Source organism: Melopsittacus undulatus, chromosome 2 (assembly GCF_012275295.1).
Source record: "Melopsittacus undulatus isolate bMelUnd1 chromosome 2, bMelUnd1.mat.Z, whole genome shotgun sequence".
NCBI classification, from domain to species: Eukaryota; Metazoa; Chordata; class Aves; order Psittaciformes; family Psittaculidae; genus Melopsittacus; species Melopsittacus undulatus.
Window position 1 is genome coordinate 104,195,406 of NC_047528.1, and position 25,044 is coordinate 104,220,449.

At 41.4% G+C, this 25,044-nt stretch overlaps 1 protein-coding gene across 1 annotated transcript; it reads right to left on the minus strand.

Annotated features, from left to right (window-relative positions):
* Positions 1 to 6,663: 6,663 nt before the first annotated feature.
* On the minus strand, positions 6,664 to 19,950 carry MAEL (maelstrom spermatogenic transposon silencer). The gene is made up of 12 exons (XM_005144498.2): positions 19,819 to 19,950; positions 19,124 to 19,210; positions 16,995 to 17,094; positions 14,171 to 14,326; positions 13,620 to 13,661; positions 12,531 to 12,658; positions 11,688 to 11,742; positions 10,868 to 11,009; positions 9,442 to 9,504; positions 7,938 to 8,070; positions 7,606 to 7,684; positions 6,664 to 6,779 (listed from the first exon to the last, which is right to left on the minus strand). Exons 1-12 carry the CDS (start codon positions 19,948 to 19,950, stop codon positions 6,664 to 6,666), a joined length of 1,233 nt encoding a protein of 410 aa, XP_005144555.2.
* Between the last annotated feature and the right edge of the window lie 5,094 nt (positions 19,951 to 25,044).

Sequence of the window (25,044 nt, forward strand, 5' to 3'; positions counted from 1 at the left end):
TCGTGTGGGACAGTGTCAAATGCTTTGCACAAGTCCACGTAGATGACGTCAACTGCTCCACCCCTGTCCATCACTTTTGTAGCCCCGTCATAGAAGGCCACCAAATTGGTCAGGCAGGATTTCCCCCTAGTGAAGCCATGCTGGCTGTCACCAAGCACCTTGTTGTTTTTCATGTGCCCAAACATGCCTTCCAGGAGAATCTGCTCCCAGATTTTGCCAGGCACAGAGGTGAGACTGACTGGTCTGTAATTCCCTGGGTCATCCATTTTCCCCTTCTTGAAAATGGGGGTTATATTTCCCTTTTTCCAGTCATCAGGAACTTCACCTCTCTGCCATGATTTTTCAAATATGATGGCCAGTGGCTTTGCAACTTCATTCGCCAACTCCTTCAGGACCCACAGATGGATTTCATCAGGTCCCATGGACTTGTGTACATTCAGGTTCTTAAGATAGTCTCGAACCAGATCCTCTCCTATAGTGGGCCCAGGGTCTAGGTTTTCACAGTCCCTGCGTCCGCCTTCCAAGACTTGGGTGGTGCGGTCAGAGCCTTTGCCAGTGAAGACTGAGTCAAAGAAGCCATTCAGAACCTCAGCCTTCTCCAAGTCCTGTGTAGCTAGTTCTCCCGAAAGCTTCCGGAGGGGGCCTATGTTATCCCTAGTCTGTTTTTTAGCCGCTACATACCTATAAAATCCCTTCCTGTTATCTTTAACATCCTTAGCCAAGTTTAGATCTAACTGGGCCTTAGCTTTCCTAACCGAGTCCCTAACTTCCCAGACAACAATTCCTGTATTCATCCCAGGCCACCTGCCCTTGCTTCCACGTTTTATAAGCCTCCTTTTTCCTGTGAATTTTTCTCAGCAGCAACTTATCCATTCAAGGGGGTCTCCTGGCCCTCTTGCTGCACTTCCCTTTAGTCGGAATGCAACACTCTTGAGCTTGTAGCAGGTGATCCTTGAATGTTAACCAAGAGTCTGGGGCCCCCTGCCCTCTAGGGCTATATCCCATGGAACCTTGCTAAGCACATTCATGAAGAGGCCAAAGTGCTTGCTGCATGCTCTCCTCACTGTCCTGAGGACCTCAAATTCGACTATCTCGTGATCACTGCATCCAAGACTTCCCTGGATAGTCACATGTCCAACGAGCCCTTCTCTGTTGGTGAGCGCGAGGTCAAGCAGGGCACCTCTCCTCATCAGCTCCTCTATTGCTTGCAGAAGGAAGTTGTCTTCCACACAATCGAGAAACCTCCTGGATTGCTTGTGCCGGGCTGTACCGTCGCCCCAACAGATGTCAGGGTGGTTGAAGTTCCCCATGAGAACAAGGGCCTGCGAGTGTGAGGCTTTTCCTATTTGTCTGTAGAGTTCTTCATCCACAGGCTCCTCTTGATCAGGCGGTCTGTAACATATCCCCACAGTAATGTCTCCCATCACTCTTTTCCCCTTAACCCTGACCCACAAACTTTCTGTCAACTGATCACCTGTCCCCAGACAGAGTTCCATACTCTCCAGCCTATCCCTAACATAAAGGGCAACTCCCCCTCCCCTCCTACCAGGCATGTCTTTTCCAACACTCCAGTCAAAGGAGCCATCCCACCATGTTTCTGTGATGCCTATTATATCATAGCCCTGTAGATGTGCCCACATCTCTAATTCCTCTTGTTTATTCCCCATGCTACAGGCATTTGTATAGAGGCATCTGATCCGAGCTCCAAATGAAGGTGGCTCATTGGCTGGAGCGGCTAGAATATCACTACATTGCTCAGAGCATTTATTATAGGTGCTGGCAACTGACTGGGTGTGTTGGGATGGAATGATGTCCCCCTCCCCCAACACATCTAGTTTAAAGCATCCTTGACAAGTCTGGCAAGCCTCCCAGCAAAACCACTCTTCCCTTTCTTTATGAGAGCAGCTCCACCAGACCCCAGTAGTCCTGGCCTACAAATGTGGGCCCCATCTTCAAGACATGCAAACTCTTGACTATGACACCACCCTTTTAACCATTTATTAACCTGTCCAATCCTCCTTGCCTTTGGATGGTCCTCCCCTGTGTCTTGGAGAATTGTCAAAAAGACTATCTGAGCTCCAGAGCCCCTAACCACCTCTCCCAGAGCTCTGTAGTCCTTCTTTATATTCCTCAGGCTACTACTATCTGTATCCATAGCACCCACATATATCACTAAAAGTGGGTAACAGTCCATGGGACTTACTAGAGCAGGCAGCCTCTCCGCAACATCCCTGATCCGTGCCCCAGGTAGGCAACACACCTCCCCTTGCAACCGGGTCAGGCCGACAGATGAGCACTCCTGTCCCTTTCAAGGCAGAGTCCCCTACTACTACAACCCTCCGCTTTTTCCTGGTGGCACCAGTAGAGATCTTCTGTACCAGTGCACCAGCTGGCTGTTTCTGGTGCATTTCCTCATCAGCCCACTGCAGGACAGCAAAGTGGTTCTGGGCAGGGACAGTAGATTTAGGAGGAAGTCCCTTGCTTTTAATTATCCTCTTCCTCCTTTTGTTGTTTTTGTTACCAATTCCCAGCTTCCCAGGTTAACAGCCTCCTTCTTTCCTCCATGAGTTAGAGGGGAAGCTTGAGGCCCCTGCACTGTTTGGGCCTGGAGCAAACATTCTTGCTTCCTCTCAGCTTCCCTGACATCTTGCAGCTTACTGACAGCATCCTGCAGCTCAGCCACCTGCTGCAGGAGGACCTCCATCAGGGAGCAGCGAGTGCAGCCCTGCCCATTCTGCACCTTCCCCTCACCAGACCAGTGCAGGCACTCTCTACACTCTGAGCTCTGCACCACAGCCTCCCCTCTTACTGGCTCTGTCTGGGTGCCTACGCTGGCCGCTCTCGGGTCAGCCAGGGCAAAGCTCCCAGACTGGACCCTGGGTCGTACGGCGAGTGCTCACCATCCCGCTCGCCTGCCCGCACGAACTGCTGCGCAAACTGCCTCGACCCGCTCTGTTTGCCCGCTCTGGTCGCAGTGCTCTCTGGGGCACTTTTTAACCCCTCACAGTTGGTGCCACTCCTCCTGGCTCCGCCCCCTGTGAGTCAGCTCCTGGCGGTAGCTGAGCTGCCGGCTCCTGGGCAAGTCCTGTAGAGGCCTTGAGGCTCTGTCCTCGGTGGCTCTTGTTGCTCTGAGGTGAGGCTCCTGGACACTGATCTCCTCCTGCTCCGCTCCGGTGTTACAGGCGTCCTCTCTCAAGCTACTCATGGATCTCACTCCAGGTAGCTGGCAAAGAACACACCCAGTGAAACTAATACGAACTGTGCCATTTGCTAAAGGATCACAACACTGCCTTCTCCAGTTTGAGATGTACCTGAACAGCAAAACTTACCACCTGATGTTTAACAGACCATCCACCCAGGAAATCCCCAAACTACTGCCTTCCTTTTATCTTTTAAGATTTTGATGACTAGTATATTGCTAAAGACATAGTAAAGATCTGTCCTGCTTTAGACATAACAAACTCTGGTAACTTAAAATGCAGATCCCGAAACTGGCACAAGTATTGAGGTCACAGACCTCAGGAGTACAGAGACTTCCCTTCTCACACATCAGGAAGGCAGTAAGAAGGACTTCTGTGCACACATCTGAATGAGAATGGGGAGCTGGTCATAAGGGACAAAAAGGCAGCCATGCGACTGAATACCTACTTTGCCTTGGTCTTCACCGGGAAGATCAGCCTTCCAAAACAAATTTCAAAATCAAAGACATCAAATTCAGCTATTACTGTATCTACAGTATATCTATATATATTTAGGAGAACATTTCTGCTACAGAATAATTCTCATAACATCCTTAGCTGGAGCAGTCAGTGGTTAATAGGAACTTCTGCATACCTAGCTTCTACAGTTCACTGAAAGAAGGTGGACAAGCCACAAATGCACACCAGGCAAATTTACGGTTTCTACTACACAGAAGTAGTAGCTGCTGCTTATTCCAGATGAACATGCTTTATTTTTCAGAATCAGTTACACACTCTTCAAATGGAATGTAAAAGATTATGTTACTACAGGTTAATATCCAGATGTCGCAGACTACATCAGCAACATTGTTACCACAGTCCATTGTGTTTTTATGACAACTATTCTCCCAGCCAAAGCTTTTATAGTAGAGAACAGTAACACAATTCAACAGCGTAACTACTATCCATGTAACAAGAACAAAAATACGTATTAATTTTGTAATGTCTATGCAAACCCAGGATGACTTTTACCAATGACTGTTGGGACTGAGTGAGCTACCCTAACGAGGGCACAAAGTCAGGTCTGACAGAATATGTTAAATGCCTCCTTCACAAAAATTAGCTCCTTAGTTCAATTACCTGTAACACCCATACGCAAAGTACCAAGTTGCTGTTACTTTTTACCACATGGAAATTACATGTTTAAAGCTCCCAGGCTGCATCACTCCGCTCAAGAGCCACTGCGCCTTTTCTTGGTTTTACTTCCCCTTGAGAATTTTGTCATGCAAGTGGAGAGAATTCTATTCCAATTTTAGCTCACCATTTATGCCTTACCAATACTTTCCCTTGCACTTAAGAAGTGTGCTAAGGTTGTAAGTCATCTTTCCCTCACCTTTACTTTTCCATTAAAGCAGAGAAGCATTACTGCATTGTGCTTCCCAGGCAGAATTTTTCAGGAAATCAGATTCAAACTGCAAGACCACCAAGAAAGCAGAGCTCCAAAACAAATGAATTTTCCATCATCCTGCAACAGTTAGGAATCCCTCTCAATATATACAGAGCAATAGTATTAAATGAGTTACATCAAGTTAGTGTACTCACTACACAGATTGTACAGTTTTCACTACCAGAAAAACCACAGGTTTTTGGTTACTCGCGCAAGACAATTACTGCCCTAATTAACAGCCCACTGCCTACCTATAAGACTACCTGTAACTAGGTCTTCCATAGCTTATGTACTGGTGATAAGGTATAAACATGCCACGGAACTCTAACTCTGTGTTTCTCAATTTCTGCTCAAATTCTTCTTATCAGTCTTGAAGATAAACAACATCTTAAACATAATAATAAATGCTCTTTGGTTTGTGTACTCTAAATATGAACAATAATGAATTCTCTTCTTCATAAAAACTGAAACATGTAACTTTTACTGCAACACCAACATCTGGAAAGGATTAAAATATACCGTTCTGTATGTTCTTAAGTATCAATGCAGCAAGAACTGTCAATTAAGACACTTGAAATTTTAACAACTCTATTCCAATGCAGAGAAGCCCTTACCACTAGTAAGCAGACATTCTTAGTTTTTACAACATCCCCAGATGCTTATTGTCCCTTACCTGGCGGAATTTAGCAGGTAGAAGAATTCAAGAAAATTTAGTGATACAGGCAAACTTAGATAAGAGGCATAAAAATAGTTCAGTGATCCTGCAATACTGAAAGGGCATTAGCTGGCCTAACAGCAACTTTTTAAACATACTGATCAGCATGCTCAAACTTATTCATAAATATGCTGACCTCCAATTTTGAGTGTGTTGTGTTTGGCTTTTTTCCTCCCCCCATTATGCAGAAGAATGAGCTACCTAATCTTCAGTTTCAGTTCCTACAAAAAATGCAATAGCTATCTTCTCACATTTAGTTGCTATGGAAACAGTATTTCACAACTGGGCCTCTGTTGGAACAAAATGTAGAAACAACTGAAAAAAATAAGCTCTTGTTTCTGACAATCGGTTGCTTAAAGACACACAGACTAAGGACAAGGCTCAGACAACAGACAACTTTTTGGGAACTAGTTCAACACACCTCCATAAAATTAAATAACTAACTTCTTAAGGATACTTCAGTCTCCCAGTTCTTATGTGCCCTCAATAATTTATGACTGGTATCTACCCAGTGAAGTTATATCTGCAGATTCATATATCTGCTGGAATTTAGTATTTTGCTCAAAAATACCTGTAACACCTAAACTTGCCTTCAGTCTCTAAGTTTGAGGGACATACATTGTTTTAAAACAACAAACTGATGCAAAAGAAAAAAAAAGAAATCTGTATTGTACTTGCTCCTGATGTATATAACCTGTGCCCCCAAAAGAACATTAGTAAATGGACACATTTGCCACCACATTTCTTCCAAGGCAAGTCTTTCTGCCTTGAATGGCCACTCAAATTTTTTGTGGCTAGAACTGACAGATTACAGCAAACCTCCAAGACTGTTACACCTTTTAACTCCCCTATGGCAGCCATTCCTACCTTCAATGCTGCCACCCCACCCTGCCCCTCCCCATCACTTCTTGAGGAAGAAACTGTTATGAAATTCTGTCTTCCACATGCAGGAGAGGGCAAGGAGGTTATGAAAAGAATAAAGCACTTGTTTAAAATCACACAGACCACTAAGAATTGTTCTAATGCAGTGATATTGACTAATCAACTTTGAATTTGAACTCCAGTAAGAAACAGAACAAGTATGGCATATATTTTTAAAGAGAAGATACAACTATCAGGTCCCTTCAAAGTAAGTCTTCCTGTAGATAATGACATTTTTGTTGTCTTTAAATCTTGTCAATAGTTTTACCATTCTAACAAGAACTTGAACTGTCAAGGTTTGCACGTAAGATGAAACACTGCAAACTGGAAAAAACTGCTGGTTATCTTAGAAAAACACGAAAAAGTAGAATTTACAGCTGTCCTGGATGCAAAAAAGACCTTCAGTTACTGAAAGACTTGGTTAGATCAGATGAACTTTTCAACAGTCGAGTAATTCCTCTTCCTCGCACAGTGCTTGCTCCATAAAGGGAGGTCTTCACACCACATGGAGAATTACCTATTAAATTAAATACAGTTTGTAAATCAAATCAACCTTCAAAGCTTGCATAAGTTAATGGGCTAATACTTCATACACTGTGGAGGTGAACCTATTCAGCAGCTCTAATATGGAAAGTCAGATACAGAGGCTGTGTCCTCTATGCACACCAAGACCATAAGAAATCAAGATTTTCCGTTGCAACACTTTGAGTTTGAATTTGAATTAAATTATTTAACACTACAGCATCTATTGCATATGCAAGCAAATAAGCTACAAGCTTAGAATTGCTATAGTTATTTGTCTTGCAAACTGGATTCTGTCCCTCTGAAGATTAGCTATGAACTACCCAGATGAACTGAGCTCATGTGCCTTCCATTAAGGAAATTTCATCTCTAAAAACAAGACTTTAAATAAGCAGTCTTGATAAACTAAGTTATAGTGGAATACTTGCAACAAATATTAGCTGAACCTTCACATATAATTATCTGAGAGCAAGGAGAGCATTTTAAAGACTGCCCTGCCTCAAAGCACCTAAGCATATAAGAATGGACATCATATAACAGAAAAGTAAAGGGGTAAGATTCAGAGAGCAACATTTACAGGAAAACTGCATCCTGAGAGACCTTTCTGACCCTAACATTGTATCTGATAAGAAAAGGGTAACTCTTTCTGTCTTCAGAAATTCAGTGAAAGCCATATTCAGGAACAAATACAGCTTATGCAGAGGTGTTTAAGCTTTATGTCACTTACAGGTAACATCTAAGCCCCGAAACTTGAAAAAGCATCAACTGGATTAAGTTTAAATACCTCTTTCCCCTTATAAATGTGAAAGTATTGGACTCACAATTAGAAGGAACAAACTCTTGATGCCAACTTGGAGAAGCAAAATGTCTGTCGCAGGCAGGACTCTCAGCCTTCATATTCTGTATGAAGACATAAACATCCAAAATAATCTATGTGTCTTTTAAAATGCAGCATACACAACTATCCATGAAACCTACCAATTACAGTCAAAACTCGCAAGTACTGACCCAGCTAGTGATTATTTTTATTTCATTAGTCTTACCAATATATGCCATGAAGCAACCAAAGAGAAAGCAGCTAAGCTAAAATTGGTAAATCTGAACACCTGAGTTAAGCAAGAATAAAACAGGGTATCAGTTTAAAGAATCTGACCTGAAAACGTCCAGCATCCAGTATCACCATCTTGGTATTTGTGCTTTCACCATTCTCAAGATCTTGAAGAGGCAAGTGAGCTGCTGTCAGTGAGACTCCATATGCACTAGCTAAAGTTTTACTGATGCAGTAACTTTATGGAGAAAAAAGAAAACAAGAGTTTAGCTACAAGGGTTCTAATGCTCATGTACAGAAGTACAGCATTTTTAATTCTTCAGCTGGCAAACAAAAGCAACCCGAGATGCAGAGTAGAAGCTAAACAGTTACCCTGCATCCTTCCAAGGCCACTAGCCTATTTTACAGCTACGACTGAAATTAAAACAATTGCTTCCCCACACTATCAAATGCAGCCAATTAGAAGAGTCAAAAGCAATGTTCTTTTTGCAAGACATACCAGTACATAAGAGGCTTCTGAATGAACCTGATTCATTATCCTCTCCCTTAAACTGCTGCCGAGTGTGATCTTATATTGTATTTCCTTCTGTCCCAATTATTTACCTTCCCTTTCCTCACACCTGAAAAATTTTAGAACCTTATGTATTCATATTATATGTAAGGCAGTATAAAAGTCCCCAAAGTAGATATACTAGAAAACACTGAGAATGTCTCACCAAATACAGGTATACTAAAACTCTACAAAAATTCAGTGAATTCCAATGTAATTGACACTTCTCTCAATTCTCCAACAGTTCAGCAGTAGCAGTCATTTTTCTCCTCCTTAGGAGCTGGTGCAGTACTGTGGTTTTGACTTTCAGCCTGGGAACAGTGCTGATAACAACAATGTTTTTAGTTGCTGCATAGTAATGTTTAGTCTGACCAAGGACTTTCTGAGTTTCATGCTCTGCCAGGGAAGAGGGGAAGCCAGCAGGAAGCAGAGACGGGACACCTGACCCAAACTAACCAAAGAGGTATTCCATACTACAGCGCATCATGCCCACTATATAAACTGGGACAGTTACCTGGAAGGGTTAGATCGCTGCTGATATCAGTCAGCAGGTGGTGAGCCATGGTGAGTAGGGATATTCTCCTGTTATTTCCCTTATAATTATTACTATTGGTGGTAGCAGTAGTGGTTTGTGTTATACCTTAGTTACTGGACTGTTCTTATCTCAACCCGTGGGAGTTATGTTCTTTCAATTCTCCTCCCCAGCTCTCCGGGAGCTGGGGGGGGGGGGGGTAGGAGGGTGGGGAGAAAGGGGGGGAGTGAGAGAGTGGCTGCATGGTTGGGCTTAAACCATGACAGTGGAGGTAGTGAAAAGATGAGAGTGATGGATTAGTATCACAGAAGTTACATTACATTTAAGTGCCAACACTCACAGCATATTCTAAACCACATAAACAACAGCTAAAGTTAGAACAAAATCTTCAGAGTGCAGGGAATAAATGAAACTCAAGATCTAGAACTCCAGTGCTCCAGGCAGTCAGAGAAGCCAGAGCCAAAAAAGTGCCTCTACAACAAAATAAAAAGCCATCATAGTGGAGATAACTCCTTAGCAATACTTACGCAATCTTCTTACAGGATGCCAAAGCACAGCAGAGTATGTCATTCTCTTCATGCCACTTGCACCTACATGACATGAAGTTCAGGCTTATTTCAGAAGCATCAGCATTTTTAATCAACATGAATAGCTGGGTCTGGTCAGAAGAAACGGGAACAAATATTTAAGAATTTTGTCTCTGTGACCTTATAGTACCTTTACAACTTCACAGAGGACCAGTACTGAACAAGGAAGCTCCAAGTGGTTTATGAAGAGTTAAAAGGCATGCATAAAGGCAAGCTGCTTCATGCTGAGGTGGGAGGAAAGAGAGGAAAGGGACCCTATAAGACAAAAAGTATTTAAAGGTAACAATCTAACGTTTCACATTAATGTGAAACCATTCCTTTTAGTATAAGCACTTCATTTTCCTCTCCAAATGCATGTTTAAAAATACATTTTCCCACTCTTGAAGTTTCCCTCCAATGTGAAGATACGCATGGAAACGGAAAACTACCTGTCTATAAAACGATAGCGTGACAATGATTATCCCAATGGATCTTAAAATCCACACTGTAAGGAGACTTCAAACAATAGCATTTTCTTATTTTAATGATCTACTAAATTTTAAGATCAAATTATTGGTTCTTACAGTAGCAGAGGAAAAGTTAAAGCATATTTCCAAGCCAACTGTGTCATGACTAAACACTGCCCAAGCTACATACACCACAAGCTACACTTAGTTGTACAATACAGAAGAGTCTGAGAGCAGGAAGAGCTTTACTGTCCAAGACACATTAAAAATAATAACTAAAAGAAAAAAAACCAACAAAACCCCCCACCAAAACAAAAACAAAACTCAAAACCAAAACCAACCAACCAAAAAAAACAAGAAAAAGCAACACCACAAAAACAAAACAAAAAAACACCAAAAAAAACCACCAAGAGCAAAACAAGAAAAACACACACAGAAAAAAATTCTATGAAGTAAATACAATTACAGATACATAACAAAGAACATTCATTCTGAAAGAAAAAAAGACTGAACTTTGAACATTTAGGCTTGAGAACCTGGTATCTACCACTAGCAAATATACCTTGCCCCTCATCACAGCAGCAGCATGAGGCATTTGATATATAGTAAGAGGCAGGTCCCATCCAAGTTACACTTGTAAGAGTCTCGATCTTATCACTTTTATGATTTCCAGTGAACCACCACAATATATTTTATTTCTATTTTGATCTTGTCCTTAAAATTAGGGCTCAGACTCAGCACTAAAAAGCACTTTACACTTCTTTTGGGAAAGAATATCCATTTCCAGTTGTACTCATAATGTAACAAGAAGGATTTGAAAGCTTGCAGAACATTCCAGCCTTGCAGCTTACAAGCTGTACCACAGGGCACCAGGACACACCAGGCTAATATATGCTTCCACAAAGAAGAACAAAACATACCTGGTATTACTGGAGAAATCCCACAGGAAGGCATCCAGTTCTCTACACACCCAAGTCTTGGATGGCTTCTTTTGGTATGTCTTCTGGTGCAGCTCTATTACCAGGTCCTCTACATCAAGGAGCTCCAGGTGACTCTCAATGCCTGTAGCTCAGAGAACACCCAGGTCAGGAGAACAGAAGTCAGTGAAGATACAGTGGAAGATGTCCCTGCCCACAGCACAGGGTAGGAACTAGATCATCTTTAAGGTCCCTTCCAACCCAAACCATTCTGTGATTCTATGAATATTCTCAGCCCACTTCTCAGTCTGTCCCTGCTCATTGTCCAGCCTCTTACCAAAGCATCAAAGATCTGGTAAAGCTTAAGTTATCCCACCAGTGGTTTTACTAAAACCTGGCTTCTTAGCAAAGTGGGCCATCTTATATTCCCATAATTTCCCTCCACCTCAATAGTAATGTTACCCTGCTTGCAGGCCAGCTCTCCTCAGAAGCTGTTAGCTTTGCCATTGGTTGCTATCTGCTCACTTTCACAATAATCTCACTGCCTCTAGTGCTCCTTTAAGTGGCTGAGCAAGAAAAGAGTGCATATATTCTCCAGATGTGCTCATTTAGCCAGTAAGCTGCTCATGCCGCCATTTTACTATCAGTGATGCGGAGAAAAAGAAGAGGAAGAAGTACACAAACCACTTCTAGCTATCAATACCAGCTTCTATGAAACCTTTGAGACCCCAAGATTTTTGACAAACACAGATGTCCATGAGTACATTATTTTTCTTTGGGGAGAAGGATAGAAGGGGAAGGCCAAAAATGATCAATTTCCCACCTGTGATGCTAGCCATTCGATTGAGGCACCAGCTAATTCGGAACCTGTCATTAGACTAGAGGAAAGAAAATTTCAGCCATATTGAAGTACAGTATATAATTCTGACATCTGCAAGACTTCTGACTATGTCCGAAAAGGTCACCTCCAAAACAAAATTCAGTGTCTGTGGGACCAAATATAGACTCTTCCTGAAAATCATCTTGAAAAGGAACCAAATACCACAGAGGCTTTCCAACCAAACCCCAGGAGAAATTCTGGAAATGAAAGGTTAACCCATAAAACATCCCTTAAGTGCTCCATTTTTATTTTTTTTTAATGTGTACTTCTTCAGAGCTTCCTATATTTATGGATGGAGCCCAAGATCTTGACCCTCCCTGACTTTTTAAGGATATTAGGCTTAAACAACATCAAAATATAATATAGCTACTATGAAGCTTAAAACAGCTCCAAGTCCTAACATTTAATTTTGCTCATTGGCAAATTAAACTTGAGCAAAAATTAATATGTACAGTATTCTCATGGGGAAAGACAAAAACATCCCTTAAAAAAGTCTACTATTCAGCACGATCAATTTAGTGTTGATCTTAAAAGCCCTTAACCCAAGTCAGAACAATGTTAGATACCAAGTGAAATGCTGATCAGTAGACCAGAGCCAGAGGTGCAGGCTGAAAATAAGGCAGAAAGTTGTGTCTTTGCTCTATGGAATTGGGAAGCTTTAGAAAAAGAGTATCCTTTCCCATTTGTGGGCACACTGACTAGGCTTTAGATGGGTATCTTAGTCATCCAACAAAAGTGAAATTACAGATTTTGACTTAAAGCATCTTACTTTGACCTTGACCATACCCTGCAGTAAAAGCGAGGCCAAACACCTCTGGCTGGCTGGACAAACTCAAGAAGTTCCCATAAGACAACCGCATAACAAGTACGTGGAAGATGAAATCCAGATACAGGGATCTTGTGAGTGGCATCACCTGGGTAGGACAAGAAAAAAATTACAAGTCCTGTTTCCTTAAATGATCAGAGCTCCCCCCTCTGTATCTTTTTATATACATACGTTGGAGATATTCAAGGCCCGCCTGGACAAGCTCCTGTGTGATGTACTCTAGGTTTCCCTGCTCTTGCAGGGGGGTTGGATTAGATAATCTTTCGAGGTCCCTTCCAACCCTTGGGATTCTGTGATTCTGTGGAAAGCACACCTCCTGTGCCCTACAAGCAGGGTCTCAGATTAAGCTATTAAAATCTGCTTCTTTCAGCAGAAGACTGGCAGGTGTGGGCTGTGAGCAAACACATACACTCCCCCCCCTTTTAAAAGTCCATTATCTAAGTGTTTGATATAGGAAAACATGGGCCAAGTTTGTTCCCTTTATACACAACAGGAGGAAATGTCCTAATAAAACAAGCTGGAATCTATAAACACGGAAGAGTCACAAAGGAAAAAAGGCAGGCCAAACCAGACAGAACAAATTTACAAATACTTAGGCTTTGTCAATACATGTAGAACTGCAAAACACAAGGTCTATAAATAAACAAGTATCTTTGAGTTAACCAGTTATGAATTAGCACTTCATGCTGAAGATAGACACATGGACTATCAAAGAAAGGATGCTTTGCTCAGAGAGCCTTGAAAGCTTTTGAAGCCATACAAGGCTGTCCCATTTAAGAACACACTGCAGTTACTATTGAATTAAAAGACAGAAAACAAGTAACTGCCATTGAACCATTCTGGATGTGTGCTCTGCCATTTGTGGGTACAAGAAACATAAAAGGTGAATGTGACAAGCTGCTCTGTCACTCCATTCTCTTTGAAGCTTGCCAAGTTCCCAGCAGGAGAAACAGCAGGTTCAGAAGACATCTGTATCCAGATGAGGTAAGCTGAGTCTAAGCCTGTACACACACCTCTGTATACCATTCTTTTTCTTCAGTGATACTCACTAGCAGCCTGGCAGTGGTACCGAAACCCACGTGGTGGTACTTCTGTAGAAGAGGAGGGGAGATGGAAAAAACAACCATCATCCAGCATCCACTATGAGAGATACTTATCTCTGAGCTAGGCACTATAGCTTCATGTACAGAAAGGAACAACTTAACTTTCCCTTATGGCCTTGCGCAAATGCCACAACTATTTTGAAAAGAGTTCTTTTCAATTATATGCATTTAAAAAACCAAGTATATTGTATAGTGCGTGTGGTTAGGTCAAATCAAGACAAACATTCATTGCCATGAAATATAAGGCACAAACATCTGAATGTCCTCCTGGATTTATTTTACACTTTTTGAAGCTTACTGCATTCCTAATGCTTAAGTCCATCTCTTCAGGAGTAATCAGCACAGCTCTGATATTTTAAGAAGACCAACCACTTACAACCAAAGAATAAAGCCTATCTTAAGACCAGAGATCTAACCTGGGCAGCAGGTATTAGAAAACCTCCCTCTCACTCCAAAGCAACATGAACTACATCTTGTTTCCCTTCCTTGGGGCTCACCTGGCTCTATGAAGTGATGGAAATCATTCATTATGCCATCCTGCAGGGAGTACTTGACGCACCCTATCTCACAAGGCAGGAAGCGCTGTTCACAGTGGGATGGCAGCTTGCCATGGCTGTAAATGTTCAGGAAGTAGAAAATGTCTGCAAGTACAGCTGAAAGGGAAAAAATAAATTCAAAAGAACCATCAAAAGTTACACCAAGCCATATGGCCACACCTCATCCAGCAACAGTTTCAGTGTGCTTTCTTACATGAGTGTATGAAAAGGGTAATAACTAAGAAAAACACACAGCTCTTCCTCTGTACTGCAGGCAAGGTAACTAATACTTATGCAAGAGTCAGGCCATCTTAATAGCTCTGGTATATCTTCCATAGATGCTCCTGTGTGTAGAGGTAGGGGCAGAATAAAAATTAAAATAAAAGCACTTAAAATTAAGACCCCAAACCCACAAGAACATTGAGAGGCCTGGAATCCAACTACTGCTTTTCATGACAAGTCATTTCACCCTTTCGGAAAATAAGGTTCGGGGTGGGGGGTGGGGTAATCAAAAAAAAAAAAAAAAACAACCAACAAAAAAACAACCCAATCAGAAAGTACAAACCAGCTTCACAAGCCCAATTCAGTAACTTACACAAGTCAAATGAGCTGATAGTACTCTGGGGTAGGAGGAGAAAATAAACCAGCCAATTAAAAAGACAGCTTCTCCTCTGACAAAAAAACCTTCCAAAGAAGGCAGCAAGAACACCCAATGCAAATGTTAATAAATACATTTGTTTAGTAACTTAAAGAGCATCCAACTATGAACAATATTTCACAATATACCTTAATCTTTCTCATCACCTAGCATTCTCACTGAAATTTAAGACAGCTGTTTAATCTTTATGCTTAAGCTCTGTCTCTCACCAAAAAAATACTACATTTCTGTCCTGAGTTCAGCAGTATGAGTCATTCTTATCCTTCTTAGTGCTGTGTTTTCAACTTTAGCCTGGGAACAGTACTGATAACACACTGATGTTTTTAGTTGTTGCTAAGTAGTGCTTACTCTGATCAACGACTTTTCAGTCTCATGCTCTGCCAGGGAGGAGGAGGAGCCAGGAGGAAGCAGAGACAGGACACCTGACCCAAACTAGCCAATGGGGTATTCCACACCACAGCACATCATGGCCAGTATAGAAACTGAGGGGAGTCACCCAGAAGGCCCAGATTACTGCTTGGGTCAGGCTGTGTATCACTCAAGTGGGTGCTGAGCAATTGTATTCTCTCCCTTTGTTATTTCTCTTACTATTATTGGTGATAGTGGTTTTGTATTATACTTCGGTTACTGTACTTTTGTATTATACTTTGGTTACTGTACTGTTCTTACCTCAACCCATGGGATTTACATTCCTGGGATTCTCCTCCCTATCCCTCCAGGAGTAGGGGGAAGAAGTGGGAAGAGCAAGCAAGTGGCTGTGCAGTTCTGAATTACTGGCTGCATTTAAACCACAACAATTTCCTACTGAATAATAGAGATCTGTAACTGATTTTACACAGAAACAATGCTGTATAGATGCCTGACTTTATGCCACTGAACACCAGCTATTCTAAGCTTGAATGTCGGTGCTCTCTTACATGGGTCTTAAACTTCACAAGCTGCAGGGTTATAGGAAAGATAGCTCTCCTACCTGAGTCTGAACTGCTTTCCTTGTGAAAAAAATCTCGTATAGCTACAGGGAACCATACAGGACTTTTACTGGAAAATATTAAGGAGCAGCATCATAAAATGCATTGTGGTTACCCTTTATCATTATACCTCTCAGTCAGTTTTAAAGATCAGTTGTGCCAGCTCAAGCCATGACCAACCCAATCAAACCTGCATCACAGTAACAGGGGAGCATGACCTCTGTTAGGGAGGCTGCTAACAGGTACTACACTTTTTATGGAACTCTCTCATGCCCCTCCATAACCATGACAACAGGAATGCATTCATAGACTTCTTGAGTAAAAGGCTTGAGCTGAGTCTTACCCACACAGCAGATACAGCTTATATGAACTGGCTGTTTGATCTACCTTGTAAGCATTATCTTACTTATTGCATATATTATAGTTATTATTATAAACATAAACTTGCTTATATGCAAGCTTATTATTAAGCATTTATCATTTTTCAGACTAATGTAACATTAATTGAGGAAAAGATTGCAGGTATGTTCATTACTCAATTCTAATTAAAATATCCATCTGAAAGAAGGGTAACAGATAAAAAAGGTTTCATTTTTCAAGAGTTCTTTCAGTAAGAAAGAAAGCCAGGATGTTATAAAAGCACTGACAAAGTACATATCCCCTCTTCCAGTCTCCCCAAAAGGCCAGGTCATGATTTTACTTAATACCTCTACCATACAAATTTTGAACTTTGCTATCGAGCAACTCCTCACCCTTTAATACAGTTACAAGTACAGGTTGTACAATAGGTACAACTTGGACTAGGCTTCGTAAGTAACAAACTTCTATTAGGAGTTGAAGAATTATCTTTTCCTTAAAAGCCTCTAAATAATTGTAAAGAAACTATTAGTGGCTATACTCCCATCAAGCTAAAAAACAGAAGATAGAATTATTTCAGGAGTGGGAGGTGGAGCAGGTACAGACACACATTTATTTGCACTGACTTTTCTTTATACTATGAAACATCTTTTTACAACAGTAGACCAATAGTTTAAAACAAACAGCTGACACAGATGAGTTATTGGCAATATATAAACTGCCTTTGTATAGGTACCATTGAGAGTATCTACAAAGGGCAAGCTTTAATCTATCAGGATTAACTGCTTTAAGCTTACTATACCCTGATCATTCTTCCAAGACATAACAGAGGCATCTGGAAAAGTCACACAGGGCATCTTTGTGGTGGGACAAGCAGGAACCAGAGGAGCCAGATCACATGTCTGAAAAAGATTGAAAAGTTACTAATAAATAATCAAGACTCCTGGCACCCCATAAAGTCCTTCACCCCCTTAGAGAAAAATATGAAACCCACCAACAGCTATGATTAAGTAGAACAGTCTGCAGTTTATATATAAGCCGTAGATCAGGAAAGCAAGATTTCTCATCTAACAAAAACTGAGATACATGTCTTAGTACCTCAGTCAACTCACTACAACTGGAAAGAAAAATGTAATTCGGGAGGGGGGGGGGGGGGGGGGGGGGGGGGGGGGGGAGATTTTTTTGGTTCAACCACTTGTCACAGGCAAGGGACTTTTCAAATTATAATTTCAAAATTTTTTCCATAAGGTTTATAAAAAACTTTGGCACATGAAAGTTGTCTTTGCTAGGAATCATATCAATGGAAACCTGATAAAACCTGAAGGAAGTCATCAGATTGCTCCAGCACAGAATAAGGGGCACATATGCCCATGAAACATTGCAAATCCACATGCTTGTAAGAGGACAGGAATGGGGAACGTGGCAGGCACAGAGAATTCATTTCAAGACCACAACTTGGAATAACATCCACATCTAGGTACACTAATTCCAGATGACCACTTCAAAGTTTGTTATCAGTACGAACTATAAAAAAAGAAAAAAAAGAAAAAAGAAGAAAAAACTAGTCTCATTCAAGTACACTTAAGTTGTCTCTGAAAGATGACCAAGACCTTTCACTGCACAAAGTAACTATGGCTGTCTACATATAAGGGTGTGATTAATACACTGTCATCACATATAATCTTACACATGCACACTTCCCTATTTCCACTGACTGGCAGTAAGGATGAAGGTCTTTGTTTTGGTAATTATTTCTTTACATGATTATAGCTTCCTAAAATGCTACAACTTGTGCAAGAAAATACAGAAGCCCCCAGTTATGACTTAGTTGTCATTTCATGTATCTCCCATGTATGAAAATGGAGCTTCATTAATTACATAACCCTAGCATGCTAAGTCACACAGAAGCAGTCATGTTTTGAACAGCTCTTCTCTATCCAGGCAGGCCCCCAAAATCTAAAAACACTGCCTAACATCTCCCATTTAGTCTTGAGCAATTTGACTAATCCAGATTTCCTAATTACTCCAAATGACAATCATCCTGTCATGCTTTTAGCATCATATAAGCATTTAAAAGTCCCAAACTTTGCCATCACCAGCAATTCGTAGTTCACAATTAGTATTAAGTAACAGGGAAGAAATAATTGCAATATTATCCATTTACCTAATTGTGCTCTTTGTTTTGACACAAAAGGTTTTAGACTGCCAACCAAGACTGGAATAGAGTGAGGTTTCTAACACTTCACATAGCTCAAACCCATACACCTTTTAAAGACAGTAAATAGTAGAAAAGCTCTGTTTAGTACTCTCTCACCACAACCTAACAGCTTGACCTGTTACTTCTACATTGTAGGCCTTTGCCCTCTACTAGTCTTATTATACTCTTCATAATCAAGCCAACCTTAAAACAACTGAAAGGTATAATCAATCTTTTGGTGCATAGCAATATTTCATTGACCTGATCCACCACAGCACCAATCAAGAATGCCAAATCTGCTGCACATTGTTTCAGACTGTCAGACAAGAACAGCCTAAATTAAGGACATCCATGAAGCAAAAGCAACATGAACCTATGACCAGAGTCATACTGATTTACAGTATTTCAAATCAATTAAGAAACCCCAACACTGCAAAATACCACAAAACATAAAATTAAGTTGTTAGAGAATTATATTTTACTTGGTAAAAGAGATCAAAGGAACAAGCTATGCTTCTTTAAAATGGTATAGAATATCCTCACCTTCAATTCAAACCAGAACATTTTTCTGCGTAACTTTTGTAACAGCACGGACTACCACAGCACTCATGATCTCCAGAGACTGAAGGCTATGGAGAGCAGGTCTTCCATAGCATCATAGTTGACCAAACCCCAACCCCATTCACTCCCCCTTATTTGGTTGCACTGGAGGTTGTTCCTTCCTCAGCATTTACCTCTTTCACTGTCTTCTGAGAGCATTTCTTTCTACTCAACTTATGAGCCTTCTCTGCATATGCCATCTTTTCTTCTTTAGTCAGCATCTTTAAGGAAAACAAATTGGTAAAAAAGGTTTTTACTGATTCCTTCTAGCAGTCCCACAAACCAAAAAAAAAAAAATCCATTCAAGAAATTAATTACACATTTCCAAAGGGCATTATCAATACTTGGCAATAACTACCAACACTGACCCAACCAGTGGCGAGTAGTAGCCTTCACTCTAACAAAGCCATAAGCTTTGGTTTGAAACACCTAGCAAGCATATGCATTTGAAGCATTTCAGGTGAGGGCAAACTAGCACTCCTCCATCACAAAACGAGATCGTCTGAAACTTCTCATTCCAGCCAGGGGTGCCAGTATCTACTGTACACAACACAGAGCTGTGCTTCCCCCCACACCCAGGCAGCTGAGGGGAGACCAGCTAACCTTACCTCCAAGAAAGGCAGTTTTGTCCCCAGCACAATCTGCACAGTAGCACTATCACACAGCTCCATCTTACGTGATGAGTGCTGATTCGACACCAGCAAGAGACAGATGAACTACTACTTAACCCACAGTCCACACACACCACACCCGGGACAAAACCGCTCTGTGGGCCCTCCCCTGCCCTCGTTGCCATCAAGTCGCATTAACTCGAGGCTATTCCTCTCACCGCCCAAGCTTGGGAGCAATAGGGGATGGCGTCGACGACACAGGTCACGGGCAGCCTACGCCGCTGCAGCTCAGGCAGCTGCTCGCTCACGAAGCAGCAGTATGGGCTGACAAACCCTTTACGACGTGACATGGCGGCACCCGCGCACCGCCTGCCTCGGAGCTCGCCACACCACAGCTGAGTCGCAGGCACCCTCCCTACAGGGGGACTCTTAAGCAGACGCCGCCGGGGTGGAGCAGAGGTGTGCCCGCCTTCAACTTCGGCGGCGAAGGGAGGAAAACTGTTACATGGCGTTCCTCCCACTGCCCCTGCGGGTTTCGGTGTTATCTGAAGGTGACGGGGAGGAGGGCGTGACATGGTTGCTTGTTTGGGTTTTGGTGTTGGGGTTTTTGTCGTTGTTGGGTTTGGGTGTGTGTTTTCTTATTTTTCGTTTTTAAATGCTCTTTGGGTGCTGAAGGATGAGAAACACCCAATGGGAGCTTGCACCAAGTTCTCACAGACATACACAACACAGGGTCTCCAACCTCACAAAATGGCAGTATACCAATTTTTCAAAGTAAAAGGGTCACTCTCCTTGATATCCTTTCAGTCTTAATAATGCTATGCATTAAATTTAGTAAAATCCTTATGAACAGTGACTAAATACATTTATGTGGAGAGATATATTCATAAAATCACAGACTGACTTGGGTTAGAAGGGACCTTAAAACTCATCCAGTTTCAACCCAAAGGAGGTAGCTGTTGTTCAAGCCTATATCTTTGGCTTAGCTGATTATGTTTGTTACTGCTGGAACTGTGGGTAAGGTTACATCAGATTCCTTTGCATCTCACTTGTAGCTGATTCTTCTGAGGGTTAAAAATGCTGGCCCTTTCTTATGGAGGCTGTTCTGTCTTGCTCAAATCCAGTAAAACGGTTTTATTTTATGTTTGTGAACCACTGACTGAGTTTGCCATTAAACATAAAGGAGAGATCAATGGCACAGCTACAGGTAGGGCAGAGAAGAGATTCAGAGCAGCCCTGTGGAGAAGGACTTGGGGGTGCTGATCAATGAGAAACTTAACATAATCTGACATCCATGTGCGCTTGAAACACAGAAAGCCAAACATGTCCTGGGCTGCATCAAAAGGAGCGTGACCAGCAGGTCAAAGGAGGTGATCCTGCTCTTCTACTCTGCTCTTGTGAGACAGACCCCACTTGGAGTATTGTGTGCAGTTCTGGTGTCCTCAACATAAAAAGGACATGGAACTGTTAGAACAAGTCCAGAGGAGGGCCACGAGGATGATCAGGGGACTGGAGCACCTCCCGTATGAAGACAGGCTGAGAAAGTTGGGGCTGTTCAGCCTGGAGAAAAGGCTGCGTGGAGACCTCAGAGCAGCCTTCCAGTATCTGAAGGGGGCCTACAGGGATGCTGGTGAGGGATTATTCATTAGGGACTGCAGTGACAGGACAATGCGTAACGGGTTCAAACTCAAACAGCAGAGGTTTAGATTGGATATAAGGAAGAAATTCATTCCTGTTAGGGTGGTGAGGTACTGGAATGGGTTGCCCAGGGAGGCTGTGAAAGATCCATCCCTGGCAGTGTTCAAGGCCAGGTTGGACAAAGCCTTGGGTGACGTGTTAGTGTGAGCTGTCCCTGCCCATGGCAGGGGGGTTGGAACTAGATGATCTTGAGGTCCTTTCCAATCCTAACTATTCTATATTTCTATGATTCTGTGACATTGCTGAAAATGTATAAAATCGTAATGTAAACTCAATGAGAACAGGGAAGGATTTTTAAAGTTTCTTGTGAAAAATCATTCATATTCTGGTCCAGTTCCTGATACATTAATGCTAAATGTCTTGAGAAGACACTGCAAGAAATAACTTTTATCTTGTCAGCACAAACTTCTGCTCAGAGTCTATTTTTTTTCAGGCAGAAAGGGCAGTATTTACTCTTACATTTCTCTAAGAGTTGTTGCTAGGAGTGCATCTGTGCATGGTTTTACTTTCCTTCACACAATGTTCTCTTCTTTGCAGATTTGAGACCCACCCTTCAGCAGCCATTCCTTTTAAAGAAATTTAGGTAATGTGTTCATCAACTGTTTGAAAAACATAAGGCTCTAGTAATAGCTCTCCTAGATCTAGAGGTGTGGTTGGTAAATAAAATTCCTAAGCAGCAGAGAGAGAAGGGATGTTTCTAGTGGGATGGGGGCAGAGATAAAACAGGGAACAGATCATCTTAAGATCACCATGTCATCAGCATTCTTCCCCAGGGCCCTGAGGAGAGCCCAGCACCTCTGAAGGAACTTGTATTTTAACTCTGATTCTCTGCTTCTCAACTTAGGTGGCAAAGGAGATCTATGTACCACTTATACCAATCTGTAAACAACTTTTGTAACACTGCAGTCATTCCAGCAGATAAAAGCAGTATTTATATATTACTTTTTTTTTAAAGGCACTTAATTACATTATTTGATATGCCAGCACTTAACTCCTAGATACCTGGCCTTGGTGGAAAACAAGGACATGGCTGTGATAACCCAGATGTATGTGAGCCTTAGACTGGGTGCTTGTTAGACATCTATGTTCTCAGGTCTATCTGAGCATGCAAAGAAGGAAAATTTTAAGTGTGTAGTCAATTCTGACAGTACATGTGAATTTTCAATTTCAAGCTGCTGCTGAATGAAGGTTTTTTTAAATTGCAGTTGTTATTGTTGGTACCATTTTTATTGTTAGGTACCATTTTTCAAAGTCTTGTTTTGGATCTGGCCCTAAGTAGGATGACCTGGGTAATTTTCAGACTGACAGGAATCCCAGGCAAAAGAACAGAATCAGTGATACAGGAGTTGCTCAATAATGAATTAATGTAATAAATGCCAGTCAACATGGGTTTGCAGAAAATAGATTCTGTCGCATTTGTTTGTAATTGCATCAAAAAGATATTAAGTGTGTCTACTAAAGGTAATGCATTCAGACACATGAGGCATGTGACTTGACACACAATATTGAACCAAGGAATTGCAACTATACAGAGACCATTCAGTCCCCCATTAAAAGATTAGCTTAGGATGTCTCAAAATGTAATTTTAAATGAGGAATTGTAACAGTGCTTGGGATGCTCTTTCCAGATCTGGTGTTTGCTCAAGAATATAGAAAAATAACAAGTCTGTTGAACTTCCAGAGAGAATGATAAGGGTACTTTGATCATAACCTGTTGTTAACTCTGTTCAGAAATGCCTTAAGGCAGCCCTTCCATCTAGCTTGACAGTACTAGAAGGTGAAGTTAGTTGAAATCGGGGGCAGGATGAGGTCTCTTCCAACCCAAAGTATTCTGTGATTCTAACAGATATGCTGTAGTTCAAAAGCCATGTAGTGTGGCAAAGTGATTTCACCTATTTTATTAAGAAAGCTGGATATGATAATAACAAATACCTAGTTTGTGAATTCCAGCTCCCTAAAGGTATTTGTGCTGCTCACAGCTTCTCTACAGCCAAAGCCATAGAGAATTTAACAACTCATTATCTCCTCGGTTATCTGTAGATATGCAGTTTGTCTTATTCCTGTTCTTTGCATTTTTGCTTATGGTAACACACAGAAGAGCTGGGATAATTTATTTATGATCTTCTGCTTATACGATAACTTCACAAAACATTATTGCTGATGTGTACTTAGTGTTTTACTTAAATTAAAATTTCAGGTTCTCTCTAGAAGTGTAGCAAAGGGACTCTGATTTTTTGGTGTATGAAAAAGAATAAAGAGCAGCACAGGAAATTTATACAGAGGAGTAAACACTATGGAAAGATGCTGGGGGGATTTTTTGTTTGATTGATTGTTTTGTTTTGTTTTCTGATGCTGAATTTATATTATAGAACTCAGGGTTCATTGAAATGAGAAAGTAAATTTCTCCATTAAGCATTCTAAACATTTGGTACCAACATCATGGTTAAGTTAACAACAAAAGCAGTTTACGTATCCGTATTACTCATGACATTAATGGTAAGTAAAAGCTCTGTATTATTGTGCTATCAAATGTAGCCAGGTAGCTCAGAAAAAATAACATGTCCAGAGTGCATATATTTCAGCAATGTCTTCCTGTGAATCTATCAATGATTAATAAGAGATTTCAGTGTAACAGTAAACAAAGAAAAGTTTTAGTAGCTATTCTGAAGAGACTCACTAAATGCTTAATAGCTACTGTAATATGCTGGTCTCAGTACTAAATCAAAAGAGCAGTGTCTATTGGCTGAATCTAGTATGACATCCCAGAAAGCTGTTGAAATCACTGTTTCTATGGAAATTTCTACAAGGGAAATCTGGGGGGGCTGTGGATGTGCAAAAGTAGGCATGAAGAGAAGTATCTTAATGGAATGTTCCAGGATGTTGATGAGATGGGTCATTAAGAGGGGGTGTTGGTGTAAATTATTCCAGCTGGTAATTTAAAAAGCTGGTTCCGTTTATCATGATAAGGTCATTTCCTTATCAACAGAGGAAACGACCACAAAAGACCCATGCTAGTAGATGAAAGGAAGAAGGAGGGAAGTAGTAGGCAAGTGTCAGCAGCTGCTACAGCATGAACAAAAAAGTGAGTTTGTGTCCGTATTCTTCAGCTGAATTTGTTCATGAATCCATTGCTTAGAGAACTGATCCAGACAGAGCCACAGTATCACTTGTATCAGTGTTGTAGCGTGGTATGTTGCCAGTTCAGTCTGGGGATAAATTATGCAGGACAGGCACAGGGAATTTGGCTGTTCGGGTTGTCATGTGACTGAGGGAGACAAAGGTTGAAGTCTACCACTGTGTTGTTTTCAAGGGACAGTGAATCCCTGCTGGGCTGTGGCTTGAAGCAATCTGGCTAATTGCACAGAAATTTACCCACCCTTTGAAGGTGAAACTGGGCTAGCTGCAGCCCTCCTAACTAGTGAAAAGACAACATCCCAGCATTAACTATTAAGCCAGCTCAGATGTTGCAATACTCAGATCAAAGGTCTGCAGAAATCTGGAACATTTATTCAGGGCTCAGGCATCCATCATATCTGCATATATACAAATGACAGATCACATTAAGTGAAAAAGAACCGTACAGTGAGTTTGAGTATGAAATTTTCAAAGCAGCTATAAATCCAATGTTACAGGCAAAACAATGGTGCTTCCTTCTATTTAAAATATTTCCTTCCTTTGTTGTGAGTCAAAAGTTTAGCAAAACTGACGTATACCAAATTTATTTGCAAAAGCTGGAGTAAAAAAAC